At 39.3% G+C, this 22,063-nt stretch overlaps 1 protein-coding gene and 1 pseudogene across 1 annotated transcript; one reads left to right on the top strand and one right to left on the bottom strand.

Moving 5' to 3' along the window:
* The first annotated feature begins 2 nt into the window (after positions 1-2).
* LOC140926286 (uncharacterized) lies at positions 3-4,633 on the top strand (annotated as a pseudogene).
* Positions 4,634-10,774: 6,141 nt separating this feature from the next.
* Positions 10,775-12,181, bottom strand: LOC140927072 (tetratricopeptide repeat protein 28-like). The gene has a single exon (XM_073376737.1). It carries the CDS (start codon positions 11,326-11,328, stop codon positions 10,777-10,779), a length of 552 nt encoding a protein of 183 aa, XP_073232838.1. The 5' UTR covers positions 11,329-12,181; the 3' UTR covers positions 10,775-10,776.
* Between the last annotated feature and the right edge of the window lie 9,882 nt (positions 12,182-22,063).

Here is a 22,063-nt window from a genome sequence, read left to right as displayed (position 1 = left end):
CAATGCTCAAAGTCTTTCGTTTCTTATTTCCGGTTCCGGTAGTTGGCCCCAGCAAACGCACAAACGCTGTTCTCATTCTCGGAGACCCAGGGGCAGCTAGTCGGGACTATAGAATGTTCGATCTTGTAGTAAACTTTCACCGCGAACATTCTATCGTCCCAACTAGCTCCAGCTGTCCCTTCTCCGAGGAGAGAGGATGCCTAAGGAATTGCCCAAGGATGCCCTCTTTCTTGCTCCACCCTTCAGGGCGGAAAAACGTTCTGCGCAAGCTTCTGCGCATCGCCTGCGTTTGTTTGTCTCATTCTGTGAGAGTTCTGACTGAGACTGGATGAAATACACGAGGTGCGATCGTTTGCTCCTTTTAAAGGCTCTTTGTTTGTTTCTGTTGTTGTTTTTTCGTCACTTGAAAATTACTTTAGATTCAGAACAACCAATGTTAGAGTAAAAACAGATCATCCGTCAGTCTAAGGAGGAATAAAACGTTTTGAACATTTCCAAAGAGGTTTGTATTTTTCCATAATTGTGCATTCGATTTGTGAATTGATTTTGTGTCCAGTTCTTCGCCTTCTTTCGCCGGACTGAATTAAAACCCGCTTGTATTCTGTTATTAGTAGTTACGGTCTGTTTTTTTACATGCCCAGATTTATTTACCTTTGCAGAACCGGCTTTATCCTTGTCTTATGTCAAAGAACCGTAATGCTAACGCTTGCGAGTGATTCCCCGGAACTTTAGAAGGCCAGTAAGCTTACTCGAGAAGAAAAGACTACTTCGATCATTTTTCTGTTGCTCAAGTAATAATAGTCAGAGTTTTTTTCCTTTAGTTTTTTCAGTTTTAAGTACATAGCTTTGTTATCTTTCTGTACGCAAATTTTCCTTTCACTCGCTGTGAAGTAGCGGAGAACGACAACTGCCGGCAGTGACTCCAAAACAATCGACTCTAGTGATCCAGTTTGCTGAGTTTAATTTGCTTGAATGAAGACCCTCGCATGGACCAGTTATTACTAAAAAAAAGTAGCTAATCTAGCTAAGTAGTCGGAATCATGGCTTGGCTGCGAAGCTTGCAAATGATCTTTTGCTTTTAAGATCTTTAGGTAGGTTGTTTCCGTAGAGAAAATTCACTTCTTCTTTGTCAGCAGGTATAGGAGCTTAAGCCTTGTGTTTTTTTAATGAAAATTTGTTGTTTTGCAACCTTATTGAACCTTTTTTGAGTTCACTTAAGCTGAATTTTATGCATGATAGAATTGTTCTTTGCTTGTCTCTTCTCTTTGCCAGCTTAAAGTGGCGTCTATGGTCCTTAAAGTGACCTCAATCGGTGATTAAATCTTAGACATAATTGGAAAGAAGTTTTTGCAATAATGTAACTTTAACTTTGTTTGAAGGGAATCTTACTTACGCGTAGGTTTTTAACAGGTGTTATGCATGTTCAACTTGACAACACAAAGCAAAATTAATCTGCGCGAAACGATCAAGTTTAAAAAACTATGGTTGCTTTGAAAACGATCTTGGGGAAGATTTACTAGATAAAGATTAACTCTTTTTCTGCCCACATGACAGCGCCAAAACTTCTACATTGAGGATTTTGTTATATTTTAGTGATCTGCGAAGCTAGAAGTGTCCGATCGAGCGTGGGGTTTAAAATAAAATATCAGCTCGAGTGCGACAAAGTTCAGTGACTTCAAACACATTGTGGGCAAACTTGAATTTCTTTGGGCAGATTATTATACAAAGATATTTTATTTTTTTGTCCACGGTGGAGCTCCAGACCTTATTTATCCAGGAACTTCCTTATATGAACACATTTTGTGAATGCATCTTGAAAAAATCAGACTTACGCATGCACATTTCCAGTACAACTCAAGGAAATTAGTAAATGTCGTTAAAGTCCGTTTTACTATGATGTATTGTTCGAGAAAATTAAATAATAAGAAGGTTATAACCACAGCTCGCAACTTTTGAAGACAAATTGCCTGTTCTTTCCAGGTTTATGGCCGCACAAGCCACTTCTGCGCCAAGTCGACTCGAAAAACTCTGTTTTGAATTTCCCGCTTTTTTTCACCTGACCAACATTGACGTCACAAGCTGTTTTTTCCGACAATTTTTCCGACCGCTCTACGAAGATAAGGGCCAGAAAACAGCAATTTTTAATCGCGAATATCTCGGAGATACTTGCTTCAATTGAGCTGAAACTTCGTGGTATATTTATTTGGTTCATATTAAACACATTTCACTAGAATTGAAATAAAATTATAAAGGTCGAAATTTTGGTTCATTTGACCTTTGTGTGATTGTTATGATGTAGGTTGTAAAGCACACTCATTGTCCTACGATTCTTACAAAAGGAGGAGATCACATCAGAAGTAACGGTAAGTTATTTAGCCCATTAACCTTTAAGTGACTAGTGTTTAAGATTTCTCCTTATTCTTACACTATTCAGTCAAACATGAATATTGATAACAAGCTAAGCTAACAGGTCACGCAATCTCACGAGATCTTGGAATGACGCAATGGTGAGGTAAAATTTCTCCTTATTCTTACACTGTCCAGTCAAACATAAATACCTTGAGAAAAAGCACATGATCAACAGGTGAAAAAGGTCTTGGAGGTAGGATACGAGTGAAGAACGTTGTGGAGAATGTGTGTATTAATTTTAGGGTTCAAAGGGTGACACCAATCCCCGTGATACTGTTTCTTCTAGTTAGCCTGTGTACAGCCGGGCGGCTGTACACAGGCTACTTCTAGTGAGAATTTTAAACTCCATAGTTTTTGCTCTCTTGCAAAGGTAAATTCGGCGGACTGCAGAACAAAGCTCCTCCTCTTGAGAGAATGCGCGGCGCAGTGTTCGCTGCGCCACTTCCGCTGACATTCCATTCACTGACAACGCAGATCGGTGACTGACAAATAAAGCTCTTCTCATTTTTCACCACCAATGTATAACTCCAACATTGTTGCTAATGTTTTTCTTTATTCATTATGTTGTCAGAACAACTACAAGCTTTTAAACAGGCCGTTATTAAACACACACAAGCCAAGTAGGAGTTTCGGTAAGCTTAAAGAAGCGCATCGCATTGGTGCCTTTTTTAATTTGTTTTTTCCTTTCGTACACAAATCCACCCTGCTCTCTCTCTTCTTTTCTTGAGTGCGGATGAGAAGAGGAAGCTCTGCCTAAATCGTGTCAAGTCTTGTTTTAACCCCTTAAGTCCCAATGTTGACCAACGTCAATTTTCTCGTAACAATATCCGTATACTGTGAAGAGACAAGGTTATAAGAATTAATAAAATGATCGTCAAAGAAAAATGCCTTGATCATGTAGTAAATTCTCTCAACTAATTCTTAAAGGAAATGTATGGAGATCATTTTGGAGAATTTGTATGTGTATATTAATTAGGGCTTAGAGGGTTAGGGTCGCTTTCCTGCTTATCGTATAGGTGAGCGCGACCCCCATAACTTGAAGATTTGAATCCGCTTTCACTACTTTTCTGTTCAGGACAAATCGTTGGCAACGGTTAGCTGATTTACAAACTTGTTCTTCGAGCATTTGGAGGGAACTCTTTTTCTATCTCCTTTCTCCAACAGCTACAGCTACAGCACGGACAAACGGAGGAGATGAAAATTAAACACCGGAGATGCAGGGAGGCTGAAACCCAGTTACGCCTGATTGAGGAGCGCTTGGGCATGACTCCGACCCAGTACGATATGCCTCCCAGTCCGGCCACTATGCTGCTGATAGAAATCAACACTTCACCTACCAAAACAGCTACCTCGCGTCGCTCCAGCGTACGAGCTGCGGCTGCTGCTACCGCTTCTCCGACCTTATCGACTCCGGTCGTAAATGGTACGAGCGACGCATCGGGAAACACAACTTCTCCGAGAACGAGGCGAGGTGCTGCGATCTCCCCTGAAGATGTGAGAACCAGTAAACGAACGCGCCGATGAACAGAATGCAACTTAAAATAGTTATGCTGGAGGTTGACACTACCTTAAACATACCACAGTGGATTTACAGTCAAAGCCTTAAAGAACTTGCATGAGTTTGTGGTACCGATTATTTCTTAAACGAGGAAAGCCCCGAAGATGCTTCGCTATATTGTGCCATGCTTTAAAACCTGGTCTTCGTAGTCATTTATTAAGTTTCCGGCTTTCCTTGTAAAAGATCTACTGACTGAAATACTGTACCTCTGAAGACTATGAGGAGATTCCTTTCATGCCGGATTATCTCCCGAAACTAAACCAAAAGTGGAGCCGACGTTTTTAAGGTTACTCCATCTTCTTCAGTCTTGATTATACACGTCCTATCTGAGGTTGAAGACGATACTTGATGTCTTTTTTTTTTTTTTTGATCTCTTGGTTGTAGCTAAAAATTGCATGACATCGCGCTTTTATATTAGATACCTTACGATCGAAGTTTTTTGGCTTTGCCCAGGCGGTAACGGCGAACGTCACGAATTGACGTGACCAGTGCCCTGCCGTCAGAATTTGGGTTTGAGGTTCACATTTGTACAGCATGAGCACGCTCTAGAGGTAAGTGATTTACTGCAAGGATTTTTGCACCCCAAAAAATCCCAACCCGGCGTTTGAGAGGAGATACTACTTTTTGGAACTCTTTCGCTTATTAATTGTCCAATTCGTTTTCATAGGAACGTGTTTTTGAAGACAATTTCTGAGCTAATAGTTTGCCGTTTGCAGTAAGATGACCAAACCTCGATCTTAAGGTCTCTATTCTTAATTTCAATTCAGTTCATTAGTCTTACTTGAGCTTACTACATCCTACACGCCACTAATTTGTCTTCGTGTTAAAAGGTATTACGCTATTAAAAGGTACTTTTTACCTCAAGGTACAGTATGAGATTAGTGGCAAATGTAGTTGAGAAAATTGTCGGTTTTGTGTTAACGCGTGGAACTCGTTCGTTGCTGTGTTGAATGACAATTGCCGTTTTCGCACTGGAGACGGATTATCCGTCTGAGACGAATTATCCGTTGGATAATTCGCGTCAGACAGATTATACGTCGTAATTTGAAAATGGAACGGTCTTAATTTTGCATGGACATCCGCCTGAATTTATCCATATGTTTTTCCGTCAATTTTGACGGACTTTGAACATGGATTATCCGTCTCAGACGAATAATCCATCTCAAGTGTAAAAAAGGCCGTTGTTCAATTTGGACGGATAATTCGTCTGACTTTATCCGTCTTTTTAGACGGATTTTAGACGGATTATTAGTCTCGAATTCACACAAGACGTATAAGTCATCCCATTTTTTCTGCCCACCCTCGTCCCCAGTGTCTTCTCGCTTTCCAAAGGACACTGGGACGAAGTTGTTTTTTTTTTCCTGAAAAGCCTAGCACTAGAAAGGGTGCGTTGCATCGTGGGATTCGTAGAACAAAAAGTTTAAAGCACTCACCCTCCGGGAGGTACTCTGGGAATTCTTAGTGGGGGTGTGCCGGCCCGTTCTTCCAAATCCTAACCCTATATCAGACCTAAAAAGGTCATTTTTCACACCCGTTTTCAGATCTGCCCTCTAAAATGCCTACCAGTTTTCAGACCTGACCTCTAAGAAATTGTGTCACCATTACTTCGATCAAAGCAGCAACAAAAACGATTTCTTAAAATCGATTTCGAATTCGTTCTTACTCATTTGGAATTGAAACCATAAATACATTCATACACTCCAGTAGTTCCCTCGAAAATCATACCCGACTCCAGACCAAAATGGGCGAAAAACGTTCAAAAAGAACACGTGGAGTGAAAACGTCTTTAATAGCGCCGAGAAGCTCACCCCTGCAAGGCGCCTTTGTATCATTTTCACATGTTTCATAATACTACTTGATTGTCCCCGCCCCTCCTCTCCCCCAAACAAAATTGCGTGAGCGTAAGCATCAATGTCTTCAATTTTTCTTGCGACGACTGTAATACCCAGGAGAAATTTTTAAAAAAAGGCTATGCAAAATTTGGGCGAGGGTGTTTGTTTGTTTGTTTGTTTGTTTTTTTCTCATGGACTGAGTCTCGAGGTCAATAAATACGTTACTGCGGGACTACTGCGGCAAAATTCCCAACGGGAAAGATAGGTAGTCAATCAGAAAACAGTATTTACTTCAGCTTACCCACTCGCGAAAGCTGCATATGATAATGTGATCAGATTTACAGGTTTCTTTCGCGAGATACCGTAAAATTCCGAAAATAAGCCCCTTCGTGTAAAAGCCCCTCCAAATATAAGCTCCCCAAATTCGTAACGCAAAAAACCCCCCGTTAAATCGCCTCTCCAAATATACAACCAAGAACGAGAAGTCCAAAGACTACTGCAAAGCTGATTTAAAACAACGTGTATTGTTTTTTATAACAATATTTCGGCTGCCCATACCAGCCTTCTTCAGGTTTACAGATGTTACTGAACTTACGTAGCAATCACAATATTATATAGGTGGAGAATGTCGCAATAAAAATTGTTTAAAAGGGAGAGACGGAAATGATGTACAACACAAAAACTGGAAAGGAAAAATACTAAGGATATGGATTACAATAATTCGTCACGGCGTTTTAGGCCATGAGGTTCAAGAGTCATGGCCTTATCTATCAAATGCGACTCCCTGGCCTTACGAACTGAGTCACGTGAAGAATGAATTTTCTCTAGTGGGATTAACTGCATCTGCTGCATGTCAGTATGAGAATGATTAGAGTTAGAGAGAAAGTGTTCAGAAACAGTAGTGGGTTTAGATTTAATGTTAGTTTTGTCGACTGCACGTCTGTGTTCGTTAAATCTGTCCTTGAGAGATTTTGAGACGTCGCTTAGTTTCACTCATATATTGTAAATTACAACGGTTACATTGAACCATGTAGATCACATTTTTAGTGTTACAAGTAATGTGTGAAGTGATGGAGCGTGTTTCACCTGTAGCGTAAAAGGTATAACTTGTGGGGAAAAAGTGCCCTAAAATGAGTCTAAAAATAAACTGGTCCGTAAAAACGCCGTGACGTAGGCCTAGTATGGGAGTACTAGATATATGCTGTGTGCATCAGGCAGTCAACTGATGAAACATCCAACACTAAAAACACAGTAACACACCATTGGGCCACGAAATGGCCCAATAGTACCTTTTTGAAGCTGAAAGTGACTCAAACAAGGTATGGGGGGGATATATGGCGTACAAATCGTTAACAGTCACCGCGCTCATCTAATTGAGGAAAAAGAGAGCTGGGGGTTATTCCGCCCCTTGGAACCAAAACATCATGCCGGTAATCGGACAGGTAAAATCATACCGTTTTGGTGATTTATAAGCAAAAAATGAAGGCTGATAAAAATTAATCAGATTGGAGCATTCTGTTATTTACCCGATCAGATGAAAAACAGTTGTAACCTACAATTCCGGACAAAACTACTTGAGAAAGTTTTCCCCATCATGTCCACTTTCCTATGCAACAAAACTATTTCCAGAACGACGTTTTGCGGAGAGAAAACCCCTTCCCCCAATTCAATGTTGCTTCCTACAAACGCCCAGGGATCATGCTTTCTTTTGAATACGCAACAACATTGCTTTTAGGGGAAGAGGGAGGAACTGGTACAGCTACGATGTTTAGAATAATGCTGTCCAAGTATACAATTTTCTCAACAGTTTTATCCAAGATTGTAGGTCGAGAATGGGGGGGGGGGGGGGAGGGGAGGGGGGGTGATGACCAATTAAAAAAAACTTGCAGCATCGGAAGTGATTAAAGCCTCAGCGAAGGGACAGGAAGAAGTGGTTTCCTAATCAAATATTGACTTTGGAGGTGAGTGTTCAAGGGGAAGAGTTTTTTCAGAAAGCGTTTTTATGTCGTGGACATCAACAATGACAGTAAAACTTCAGTCTCCTTTTCTTTATATTTAATACAACATAACAAGGCTGACAGTTACATCAAAAACTGAACACTGTATCACGCAACGTGCCCAGATTAGCTACAAGCAGTTGATGTAATCAAGTCGACGTAATAATGCAAATCTACTAAATGAATGCGGAGCACTTCTTAAAATGACCATGGCCATGCTATACGTCATTGGCCTGGAAAACACTTCACCTTCAGGTAGCTAAAAATTCGTTAGATTCCTTATAGAATAATCTTGGTTTAAAAGATTGAGGTACATAAAATTTCTTAGCGCCTAACCACAAAACGATGCTGAACAAGTGCTCTGGAACTGATCTGTTTGATCAATGTATAGCCTTACTTTTACAAAAAATTAAGTTCTCCAGTCAATAAAACATTAAAAAAGCGTATCACTGTTACTAAGCAATTGAACTATCTGAGCCACAGTTCGGTACTTATATAAGATAACAACTATATTATAAGAGGGTCCTGAAGGGAGGAATACCAAATCCCAGTCAAATCCTAAGTTTGGTCAAAGTCCCATTCCCAGTGGTTGTTTGCCGGAAACTAATGGCATGCACATAATAAATGAAAAGCTGCACTGATTGACACCGTTTGGATATAGGTACATCAGTTCATCTGGAAAGAAAAAATCTCTCATTCTACTGGACAAGTGAACAATCTTTCTCCTCCAACTCTTGTTGGCATAACTATATTAAAAATACTTGTCTTAATCTCACTTTCAACATCTTCATCCGACTCACTCAATATCTCCGCTTCGCCGCGTCAGTAGTTGTCACGGTTCAGTCGAAATCAGTTAAAGAGTATAGTTTGCAATTTTCTGTGCGGATTACCGCATTGTTTGCTGAACTCAAACATTTCGATGACCATAACTGTGCAAAGCGCGGGAAACATTTTTTAAATCAGACGCCATTTTGATCTTTCTCAAATGGTCGGGCATGTCATTTCAGCGACAACAAACCATTGAACAGGGAAGGTGACAGAACTGCATTCATGCATTGCTATACTTTGGTTTACTGATGCATGATTGGATTTCTCCATTTCCAAAAGTAGGCTTATTTGTGCAAAATTGTGTCAAATAACTGAGTCCAAGTCCTCTAAAGAAGAGAAACCACAATGCCATTTTCAAAATTGTTCATGCCCCTCCCAGTGCAGTAAATCCCATTTCCCCACTCCAAAAAATGTCAAATCCCAGTTCCTATTTTACCCCTTCAGGACCCTCTTATAACTGTTATGTCAGTCAAGGAATAGCAAGTTACACTTTTAACTAAAATAGTATTTACTAACTTACTAATCAGGCACACCCAACGACAGCTTTATCACGAAAATCAGCTCTGAAATTTCTATTTATAGGCTTCCTGGGGTGTTTTAAAAGCAAAATAAATGAATAATTCGCATCGCTATAAAAAGTTTAGGCATACTAGAGAGGTTCGAACAGATATTTCCTAGAAAACGGTCGTTGGGTGCCCCTGACAAACCTGTTGCGATGCGCTTTAGTTTGGAGACGCTTCCGTTTATAACGCTTTATGGCCTTCCATCCAACGTCATTCACAAGGCCAAAATTTAGCCTTTAAAGTTCGTGAATGTATTATCCTTTGACAAAAACGCATATTCATTTGTCTAGACGGAGTAAATTTTCCGTCAATTTGCCAATTTCCTTAGTTGTTACGCAAACCAAATGTTACCCTAAGCACAACAAGCTTAGATGTAAAAAATCATTTAGGAAACTGATTTTAACACTTTCAGGGTAAACTCCCAATAGTTAACGCTGAAAAAACTAACTTTTGGGCAAAATACTTTTAACAATATGTAAAGTATAAGAATATATAGCAAAATCAACGGCCCAAAACTGTAGATAGTTTATGCTCTATAGATTTGTTCTAAGGCAATGATTAACCGAAGGAACACGTGCGTAAGTAAAAGTACCATTTGAGAAACGTATTTCAACATCATCAAAGAAAGTAAAATTTCTCTATCAGCTAATGCTGCTTCGCTGCAATAGTTTTAGGGAGTAAAATAGAATAATATTCCCTTTCTACGGTTACACGAAGCCTTTTTTCCTCAGGTAAAATAGACTTTGATATTATAATGTTCCTTGGATTCAGCAGTCTTTGACATCCACCTGCAAGCAGCACGGCCCCTGTAAATAAAGTAACAATTGATTAATTAATACGCTTGAACAGCGAAATAACGGCCTCAATACTACTCGTTCTATAGAGGTTTTAAGATAAAAAGCCTTAGATTACAGGATAGCAAGGATGAGACGAATGTAAAATCAAAGTTGGGCAGGAGCTCAAAACCTTTCATTACTTTACAAAAAGAGAGTATGTTTGAGCTACTTGTATTATCTAGCTATATGGTGTATACACAAAAATGGGTTTTTAGAAACATTTTATGGTCTATTTTCTGTCTATTTAACCTGCTTTTCTGCTCATAACAAATCATAAAATAAAGGTTTTAACTCTTTTTGGCAAATATGACATTTCTCTTTTGAATCGGATAAAATGATGACTTAATGGTAGTTCAAAATAAAATGTTGAGGCAAAAACTAAGAATTCTCAAAGCATAATCCAAAGCCAGTATGTCACGGCAACAGCCATTTACAGTAAATGCTGATGATTTTGCAGTTAATTATATGATTATTGAGCTTTTCTATAGTGTTCAACAAACGTTTTGAAACAATTTTGTATTACAGAAATGAAATCTGATTACGTAAATCCAGAATGATTGTACATCAACGAACCATCCATATTATTTTTTTGTAAATATTATTCACACTGTCTTGCTTTTACTGCTTATTTGTATTTAATTTTGTCAATTCCTTTACATTTTAATTTGAAGACAATAAAGCCTTAAACCTTATTTAATATATTAGGACCCTACGTAATCTAAAACAAAAGAAAAATCTGTACTTACAGCTTTCTCAACGGTTTACATCAAATTCAATGGTGACGTCATCGCCAATCAGCACAAATGGAGCCCAGTACTTTGGGGCAGAAAAGTCGTCCGAATCTCGAAGGCACTTCATGGCCTTCTGCAGAGCAGTACTGGCACTTTCTCCAACTCTCAGGTGTTGGTAGAAACATTCCATAAACACCATTGTGGCTTTATCATCAATTGCCCAGAGTGACGCCAGCACAGAACGAGCACCAGCAAACAAGAAAGCCCTTGCCATACCGACCACACCCTCAGATGAGACCTCTCCTTGACCACTATGGCAGCAACTAAGAACCACTAGCCTCGCTCTCAGCTTAATGGCTTGTAAATCAGACATTTTCAACATGTAGTCCTCTTCCGTAGGGATACGAGTCTTGGATTGCCACTCGGGGTTGGGAGCCAATGCAATTTCACCAGTTTTCTGTCCTCCGTGTGCTGCAATGTGAATCAAAGCGACTGAATCTATTCTCCGAAGCACCTCTTCTTTGGTTGCAGCTTCTCCCGTGAGTGGTTGGCTGTCAAGAAGTTTTCCAATCATCTCCACTTCTTTTTTTGCGAACTCCAGCTGATCATAAATGGGTTTATCCCTTTTATTTGTAACTTTCCTCAAACATGGATCTCCAACAAGCAGGGCGCCAGTTTTACTGTGGTATTCACTTGAAGAATCTCTTATTACTTTCAAACTTGTCAGTGAGGGAATAATACGGATCCTTAAAGTTTCACTTAGGGCTGTCCAAGGAGCTAAACACAAAGCACCATCAGGGACTACAACCAGTTCATCGCCATCAAGTAAGTCTTCAATGGGACCAAAAACTATATCATGCAATGGCTGTAACCAGTCGATATTCTCGTGTGATGGAATCGATGTTTTATCACCACCACTAGTACTGGAAGCTGACTTATCGCTTAAAACATCAAGTGACCGATTCTCGCATCTAACATCTCTGCCAGCCCCAATTTTTTTCAAAGAATCTTTCAAAAGTGCATCAAAGGGATCTTTGTGTGAACCTCCACATTTTGATACTGCTTGCCTAAAAATAGCGTTGGTTTTCTTTCCCAGTACCCAAAAGCTTATTGTTCCATTGTCCAATGCAATGAACGTTGTCAAAACAGATGTGTTCCTTGAAATGTATGCGAAGTCTTCCTCAGTTTCATTTGAAATGGGCGAAAGGAATGCAAAGCCGTACTTTATTTTCAAGGCATCTAGCAAAGCCCCTGCTCGTCCCCGTTCTGCCGCGTACAAAGCCTCATCCGTCTTTTGAAGCGCTATAAGAACTCGACATAAACAACGATAGGTAGATACGTAATGCTCACGAAAACTTATTTTCCATGCGTCTTCCGAAATGAAACTACCCCTAATAGTATCGAACGTTTTTACGCTGAATTTGAAATGAACTACAGCCTCATCCAAAGAACCTGACAACATAAGACTTGTACCCAAGTGTTCATAGGACACTGCTTCTAGCAACATGTCAGGCACTTCCTTAGCAATTTTGAGCTGTTGCTTGTGGTACTCGATTGCTTGTTGAAATTGTTTAAGGGACATGTAAGCAAGGCCGAGATTGCCATAGGCATATCCCTCGCTGGACCTGTCGCCCACTTCCTTAACAATGCTTAGACTTTGCTCATAATGCTCTATTGCTCTTGGAAGGTCGCCAAGGAAATAATAAACTAAGCCGAGCCCGCCATAGGCCGTTCCTTCTTCATTCCTGTCGCCGACTTCTATTGCAATGCTAAGGCATTGCTTGTGGTGCTTCATTGACTTCTCGAATTCCTCGAGGTGTAAATAAGCACTACCGAGATTGCCATAGGCACGTCCTTGTCCGGCCCTGTCGCCGACTTCTATTGCAATGCTCAGGCAATGCTTGTGGTACTCTATCGCTTGTTGGAATTGGCCAAGGGCTTCATAATCAATGCCGAGATTGCCATAGGCACGTCCTTGTCCGGCCCTGTCGCCGACTTCTATTGCAATGCTCAGGTCTTGCTTGTGGTACTCTATTGCTTGTTGGAATTGGCCAAGGCCGTCATAAGCATTGCCGAGATTGCCATAGGCACGTCCTTGTCCGGCCCTGTCGCCGACTTCTATTGCAATGGTCAGGTCTTGCTTGTGGTACTCTATTGCTTGTTGGAATTGGCCAAGGCTGTAATAAGCATTGCCGAGATTGCCATAGGCACGTCCTTGTTCGGCCCTGTCGCCGACTTCTATTGCAATGCTCAGGTCTTGCTTGTGGTACTCTATTGCTTGTTGGAATTGGCCAAGCCTGTCATAAGCATTGCCGAGATTGCCATAGGTACCTCCTTGTCCGGCCCTGTCGCCGACTTCTATTGCAATGCTCAGGCAATGCTTGTGGTACTCTATTGCTTGTCGGAATTGGCCAAGGCTGTGATAAGCAATGCCGAGATTGCCATAGGTACCTCCTTGTACGGCCCTGTCGCCCACTTCTATTGCAATGCTCAGGCAATGCTTGTGGTACTCTATTGCTTGTTGGAATTGGCCAAGGCTGTGATAAGCAATGCCGAGATTGCCATAGGCACGTCCTTGTCCGGCCCTGTCGCCGACTTCTATTGCAATACTCAGGCAATGCTTGTGGTACTCTATTGCTTGTTGGAATTGGCCAAGGGATTGATAAGCATTGCCGAGATTGCCATAGGCCCGTCCTTGTCCGACCCTGTCGCCGACCTCTATCGCAATGCTCAGTTGTTGCTCGTGGTACTCTTTTCTACTCCTTTCTGTCATTTAGCAGTTCTTGTATGAAAAGTGTGGCTGTTTCTTGATGGTAATATACCTACAAAAGGAAAATATAAAGTTATCATTCTTTCCTGTCTGCTACTTTTCTGTTTTCTTTAGAGTTGTGCGCTTTGATGTGAAGGAAATGTAGAAAAGTGCTTTCTAATACATGTTAAACTGAAATTAGTTTTCTGGATTGGACAGACAAAAATTTAAAATCCTTCTGCACTCTAACCCACATATTTCAATCTTACTGATGCGCTTGCGGACGTTTTTTTTTAGCAAAACAATGGCCAACCAAAGGTGAGAAACGGGAGCAATGTCAGTGTACCAAAACAGTCCCGTAAGGATTGAACTCTTTTCTTACGTGAAAGTTTTTGTTTATCCAAGAAATTGTTATAACCACTTGGTACGTGAGTGAACGATCTAGTGTTTTCTTTCTTAATAAACGCTCTTTTAAGGGCTTAAACTAAGGTCCCGTCTACACCAAGCAGGTTATTTTTGAAACTGCATATATATACTTTATTTCCTTGGTTCGTAAACCTGTTTTGACAGGGGTGTCAACAAGATGCCTTTTCGGACAGCAGATTTACTAGTTTCTTGTGAACGAATGGCCGATTCCTGCCAAAAAGTGCGGTTTAAAAATTATTAAAGTAGTAAAGTAAAGTAGTAAAGTAGTAAAGTGCAGTTTAAAGATTCGTGTGGACAGGACCTAAAGCGCAGGTTTGTTGTTGATGCAGATCACAAATTGACTTAACACTGAATCCTTATTTCTCCTTCGTAATGATTGTCACTGTCCTCAGCGTACAGTTTGTTCCTAACTATTCAGGGCGTTGTCTCCAAGTTCCATTTTTTACATGAACAGCAGCAACCAACAATGCATTTAAAATATGCAGAAGTCTTAGTTATTGTTTTGCACCAAAATATGAAACTCGGAGACAACACCCAGAATAATGAGAGGCCCTCGTAAAGATGAAATTTCGACAAAGTAAGAATAGTCAATTGTAGCCCTTATGTTATTATCTTACAAGTTATCAAAAATATTGAAACTTAAAGGTCATATAAAATGACGGTTAATCTCGATGATCTCAAATTTTTAAAAACATTTATCAAGCGGTTTCAAACTTATTTGTTCATTTGGTAAAGTAGAGCAAAATATTTAAAAAAACGCCAACAGGAGCACCTCAATGTATCATCACATCCCTTTTTCTTGCGCACGGCTAAAGCCATCCCCATGATCTTTAGAAACACGTTTAAAAGTGAATGAAAGTACTATGAGCCGTGCAGAATTGCATTTCAAAATCGCTTCGTTTTCTAAAGATAACGGCCGAATACTGAATACTGAATACTGAATACTGAATTTCTAACCTCAAATACTTCATCCCAAAATATCTTCAAAACGCTCGCATAGATTGCAAAGGTCCTGATTTGAACTGTTTTGGTCGAAAGGTGGTAGGCACTTCATGTAAGCCTTACGTATTAATGTCCTGAGACATACGTGGCCTTACATGTCGATCATGTCACAGGTACGATAGCAGTTGTGTAGTTATTCTAGTACAGTTGCTGTACTGGCTGTAGTCTTTGTAGTTGCTGTAGTTATGTTAATGTAAGCCGGCTGATCATGACAAATTTTCATCTTTATCTGATACAGTTTTTGTCAATTGTGACGTAGCTAATGCTCAAACATGGGAGGTATTAACGCTGAAAAACCCCATGAAGCCACCTTAAGAAAATGTACAGTGAGTAGCTCTTCCCCCCTCCTCCACTTCCCTGTATATAAAACACTACATTGTTTTCTTTAAACAGCAAAGATCTCGAAGTTACCAGGATAACAGCACTAAATACAGGTCACATGTACCGTTCTGCCGTCTATCAACAGTGGCACCCAACGACGGTTTCCTCCAAAAAACGTTGAAAACACTTTTTAGGCTATCCAGAATACTTTTAGATGTCTAGAAAAACATTCTCAGCGGCGCTACAAATTTTTTATCTGTTCGGTCATCCTAGGGGAACTTAAGTCTTTTCGAAATTACGAGGACTTCGAAAATTTTAGGTGCAATTTAACTTTTAACGAAAGTGAGAATTTTTCTGATTCCTCTCTCCATCACATTTTAGAATCCGACAATTTTAGGTTCCCTTTTTCTAAGAAAAATAGTGTAACCTGGGTAGGAAAATATGAAAAATTAAACTTCAGAAAGTCGTAGGGAATTTATTAGATAAGCTTCGAAAATTGAACATATTAAATGGAACGTTCATTTAGAAATTTTTAGCCGTCCTCAAGCCGAAAAGAAAATTCTAGGCAATATTTGCTTCTCCGAACAAATATTTTACAGAAAACAGTCGTTGGGTGCCCCTGTATCAACAGGTAGTTGAATAAAACGAGTTTTAAATCTTGAAACCTGTGGTTCAATGTTTCAGACAAAATAGCCCAATTGCTCAATTTTAACCCTTTTTTTCAGGGCCACACTATCAGTGACTTTGAAAAGTTAAATTAACAATGAATTGTACACTATCTTTGGGACCTTTGGATCATCTTCAGAAAATCGATTTCGGGGCATGAAGGGGCATAGCGAGAGATTTTGAAGATGTACGCACAGGAAGAAAAGTTGGAGCGCGGAACCCACTCCAAAATAGGGAGTCTGGGCGCATGTTTCCCAGAATGTTTTTAAATTGAAGGTCTCGGAAATGCCTTTTCTTGCGTTTCCCGCAGAACATTTTGAGTAAATAAGTACGAAGAAAAATGCAGTAGGGGGCAGGGAAGGGTACATTTTTTTTCGTTTTTCATCCCACTTAAACGCTTCTTGTCGTCCGTTTATGGAATAAGAAAAGGATAAAGGAAATATTCGAACAAAAACACCCATATAATACGAAAAAGTTATAAGTCATGCGATTTCAGGAAATTTTCAAAAAGTCTTTTTTCCAGATCTCAGCTGTACGCACGGGCGTATGTACGTATATGGACGCTACGCTCCTGCAGTGCTAGTCATTATTAAGCCCAGCACAGTATATAGTAAAAAGGTTCACGCTGCATTGAAAGTCGTTGTTTAGCTTCATTAACTAATTCACAGAGATTAATTCTAGGTAGATAAGAATATTTTTCTATTTTAGATTTTGACGGCATGAATATTCAGTTCACTTTAAATTATTATCATCGATTTTTATTACCTTATTGTGCATTTTATTCGTAACCTTAGCTTTTGCGGTTTTTTTCCTGCTTTTGTAAGTAGTATAATTGCCTAGGCCGGTAGGCCCGCAATTGCATTTTATTCAGGACGATACTTTTACAATAATGTCTTCCATAATAATAATAATAATGATAATAATAATAATAATAGCTTCTTTATTTAGCATTGAGCTTAGTTGAAGCCAAACCAGCCAAAAAGTTAGAGTGAGCAACTTGATTGACTCCGGACGCGAAAATTCAGCCAGTATTTACAGGCGGGAGGGCGGTTGCTTTTAGCTTTTCTCACCATGGTCACTCATTGGTCACGCTCTTCGTGCCATTTTCATGCTCTGATTGCTCAAAATTTGACAGGTGAGTTCACGCAGAATATTTATGCATTATCTGGAAACTTGTTTAGTGATAGCTGAAGCTGAGAGTTTTGTGTCATCTTATTCTTGTACAGAATGAAAGACAGCTGCTATCAAGATTATTTTGTTATTCATGGCTGGTTTGTTTATTGGGTTTTTGGTTGAGAAGTGCGCCGCTTTTCCAAGTCATCGGAAATCCGTTTTCTGATGGCATCGTTTTCAAAAATGAGCCTCTGCCTAACCTTGCTGGATGCGTAGGAGGGTTGAAAAGTCTGAGGCGATTCTGGGCTTACTTGATGGCTTTCAGGAGCTGCATCTCGACTGGTAAGCCTGAGTAATTATTGCATTTGATGTTTTTCTTTCTGGTAATTTCATGAAGTCCAGCGTAGTTTTTGCGGCAAGTTTTTAAGATTTGAGACAATGATCTGACCTAATATCATGCCGGGTTTGATATACAGAACTTTAAAAGCCTTTAGACATTTTCTGACCGCAAATAGAGAGGAAACGTTCTGAAGAATATTGGTTGTAAAAAAGGAAAGCTTTGAAGCGATAGTCTTGCCTCGAGTTCATCTTGAAAAAAGTAACAAACATCTGAAAGCCGGTTTATATCTGTAAGGTTTTTTATATGACCGTCAGGATTTTCAGAAACACTTCACTCTCAATACTTGTCTTCGTGAATTACAATTGTTGACTCTGTAAATGTTTCACCGAGTTATATTTCTTGTCTTGATTGTTAGTAGTCTCTTTCGCAATTTTTTAAAATCGCAATGCCTTTTGTTTTCAGTCGTACATGAACATCGCATTCAGGAGTACTAAAATTGCCCCGCGTATTAAACGCGTTTAATGATTACACATAATAAAACCATAAAAAACTAAACATAATAAATGCCTTCTTATATTGAAGCGTAACTCTATTTACTGTTCATTCAAACAAACAACAGCTCGCACTGCAAATTTGGCGCTTGTCAAAAGTCAGAACCCTTCTTACCCAAATTTCTGGGGTGGATAGATTACCAAATTTTCTTAGGTATGTGGCTTCGCTCGTGCGTGGAGCTCCGCTAATAACTAAAGTACGTAGACATACTTCTAGCCTATAATGCATTACCGTACAAATATATGTCATGTTTTAAATGTAACTATAACATGAAAAATATCTTATGTTTCTTATCCTAGTATATACGCTACTGTGCAAAGTTTTCCTGACAAACCATTAGTGACAGTCACTAGTGTTGAAGTTGCAAATTAATTGATTGCAATTTTTTTGTGTATACGAAATGTTCGACCATTACATTGCTTTCCATTTCTGCAACTTTTGAGAAAAACTGTTTTTAATTATATTTCAAGATCAGTTTCATCATTTCATCATCGTCAGTTTCTTTAACAGAGAGAAGATCAACCGTTTAACAGAACCAGCTCCAACGCAAGTTTTAGATAAAATATTTTTTAAAGAGTCAGGAACTTACAATCGTTTGTTGGCAAACTCCTCCTTTTCTTCTCCCTTTTCTTCGCTTCCGCGAATCAATCTGAAGATAACAAAAGATGAATTGTTCAGCAAAAACTTGAATAGATAATTTTTGCTTCTAAATGAATAGTTTAAGTGACTTAGTTCTTCCTTAGGGCGACTAGGGGACTGACAGGAGATTGGTACGCGGGTTATAAAATGAAATTAGTCCAGGTTTGTTCTTCCACGCGTGATTACAGTTAAATTGTCAATTAAACAGTCAATGGATAAATGATAAATATTGTTCGCATATGGGCAGCTGTAAACACGCATTTGCGTTTATAGACCTAATAACGGATTGATCCCCTGGACATGGCTTTAATGTGCTATCTTATAAAAAACAGGTTACAAGATACGATTTGTCCGCCTACCAAATTATATCCAGAGCCTGATTTAGGCGCCTAGTGACTGTACATTGAACCAAGGGTGAAACTAAAAAGCATGAAACTTCTTCTCAATTTGAGTGTTGGCGCTGGTATAGAAATGGGCCCAAATAGAATTAATGAAAAGAACTCTCTGGTGAAGGTGATCTTCGAATTCGATTTTCTGGTAGCCTATTTTCAATTCTACAAATAATGCTTAGCAGCTTGCTATTAACACATTGTCTGATGATTGGAGACATGTTCTCAGAAATATTAATAAATGGCTACAATTATGTTGTACAGGTAACCTGAAGCACATACATTAAAAAACATTCCAGATTAAATATAAACGATTCGGGGGAAGTGAGGGATGGAGGAAGAGCAAGCAAGCTCATACCGTTTGAGAATCAGGGTACATAATGACTTTCAGCGAGCTAACCGTCGTTTGCAAATACACACAGGAAGGGCTGTAGTCTTAAAAAGTGACATTACAAAACAAACAACATAACTGCTATGAAATGAAAAATAAACTAATGCCAATTTGTACAAAATAGACAAAACAACTATTTTTAATCACCACAAACCTCTCAAAGATCAGCTCAAGATTCTGGCTCCAGCTCTCCGCTCTATCTGAAACGAGTTTCAGAATCATATTCAGATGACAGGTAACTTAAATGTGTATTATCTTGTTAGAGACAAATTTAACTTTATAAACAATAGTATGAGATCTTCCCTAGATTTCACTGTCGTAGAGACCAATACGTATTATCTATACCACTTTCGTTGTAAGGGATATATTACCTGGACCGATCTTTCTATAAAATGCTTTAAGCTGCATGAATATGAGTACTTAGACCATACATATAGTCCCCAGCCAGACAAATATCCTTTCAGAGGAAATATCAAAAAGAAATCTAAATTTTTTTTTTTCAGAATATATCGTCTTAGCGAAATATTTTTTGCAAGATAAACAAGAAACTTCAAAATTATATCCACGGTAACTGCATCGGTTGCCTCTATGCTGAAGGGACCTAACCATGCATTGATACTGTACGCCGCTAAAGGTATGTTTATTTAAAACGTACCAGTTACAGATGATGAAGGGAAACAGCTCGTACGTCTCGAACCTTGGACACAATGATCCACTTGAAATAATTCAGCTCTCCCTGAAATGAGGTACAATTCAAATTAGTTAAAGTGTCTTCAGATAATCAACAGAGGTTGGCTGCCCTGCCCCCAAATTTATATACGCACCCGGCCATGGCCAGAATCTACATAGTCGTGGTGGGAACGCCCCTTACAAGAAGGAGAAATGCGATATCAATCAATCAAATAAATTTCCATTTTTCAAAAACTTACCAATTCTTGATGAAAGGAGACCAAAGAAAACAGCAGTAAGGTCAGGAACCTTGCAATTGGATAAATTTTCGTACCGCTGACTGGATATGTATAATTTTTCTCTTACTGAAAGAGGGACAATTTTATGTATCAGTAAAAAAAATGTTTGAAGATATCCAGTGAAAGCATCACTTACACAAAACATTAGAAACTCCAACACCTACGGTGTAAGAAGTATCAAAGAAAGATGATTTAAACAAAATTTAAAAGTTTAACTTAAAACGCCTGTCAGAGCTAAGCGTCGAGTCCGGGAAACCATACAAATTATCGAACAAACAAACGTTGATTTGCTGTCGCAACCTAGGCTAACTTAAAAGTTATTTCCAGGGATAAAAAGCCAGAGAAGATAGGAAACTAAGGAAACTACGTACAGCGGAACATGACCAAAGAAACATTTTAAGAAAATAGCTTCTCAGGTTTGGAAATTCCAATTCTTACCTGGTAAACGATTTCAGTAAAATCTGCTCGGGAAATTCCCTGTTAAGTAAAAAGTTGTCTTCAGTGGTTTGATTTAGATGCCACTGAATAACGATTTAATTTATACTGTGGCCGATAGAAACAAAACAAAGAAACAGAAAACCTCAAACCCACAACGGAAACACACGAGCCAACACGGTAATCTAATAGCGAAAACAAGAAAAATACACAACCAGAAAACAGGAACACAATGCCCGAAACGGTATTAATACATCACCCAAAAGGGAAAGACACGTACAAAAAGCCTAAAACAGTAACCGTGACAGATCACAATTAAATATAACAAAATCACAAAATCGTCGAAGAGGATCAACAACCCAAAACAGAAACACACAAAAAATGTAAAACTGTAATTATAATTAGCCATAATGCATTTTCTTCTCTCTCCTCCACTGGCTTCCCAAAGGCTAAGTGGGGAGCACAGACTTACCAGTACTCGAGACGCGCGAGACGCGCGAGAAATGACGTAATTTAGACGTGCACCTTAAAATGCGAAGTAGCGCCGAGATCCTTGTTCTTGACCCCAACAAACACAACAAATTACTGCAAGTGCGTTTTGAATTTACGTTCATCCTGAGTAGCAAATCCACAATGGCTGTTTTTTAGGCTAATCATGGCCCGTACTCAAATCCTGATACACGCGCGCGACTTCGGACATCACACAACAGTAGGAATCTCACCAAAATCGCATACAGTAATGACCATAGGTACCCCAAGCTCTCGAGTGAGAATCGTTGTTGCATAACAGAAATATTATGAGGGTTTGTCCGAAAATTTAAGCGAACGTTATTTAAGGGTAAAAAATAGTAATAAAAATACATCAGGATATGGTGTTTTCTTAGCAGTTTTGGCCATTTCAGGGCGATTTCAGCGAGTTTTGGTTCTGCCGTTGACAGCTTATAATATTTCTTTTATGAAACAACGATTCTCACCCGTGAGCTTAAGTGCAGATATTACTAATTTATGTTTTTGGAGTTAGGAGACAAGACTGAGCGAGGAAAAGAAAGGTTTCCATTTTTTTGTATTGCTCGGTGTCTTATTTTCTAATTGGTATATATGTCTCAGATAAAACAAGAAATTGTTGTCAGATGCCCGCATTCTTGCAAGGTAGTTACGGAATACGTCATGAACTTGCATATAGATAAAGTGCGAGAGCGGATCGAAGTGTAATGATAAAAACCTCTTTCTGAAGATCTCAAATCGGAGACAACGAGCGGGGCGCGCGGCACTTTTTTTTCCTTAAGATGTATTCGTTTATTTATTGTTTGTTCTAGAT

This window comes from Porites lutea, chromosome 2, assembly GCF_958299795.1.
Source record: "Porites lutea chromosome 2, jaPorLute2.1, whole genome shotgun sequence".
Taxonomy (NCBI): Eukaryota; Metazoa; Cnidaria; class Anthozoa; order Scleractinia; family Poritidae; genus Porites; species Porites lutea.
The sequence above is the reverse complement of the archived record's forward strand: the minus strand, read 5'-3'. Positions and strand labels throughout refer to the sequence as shown.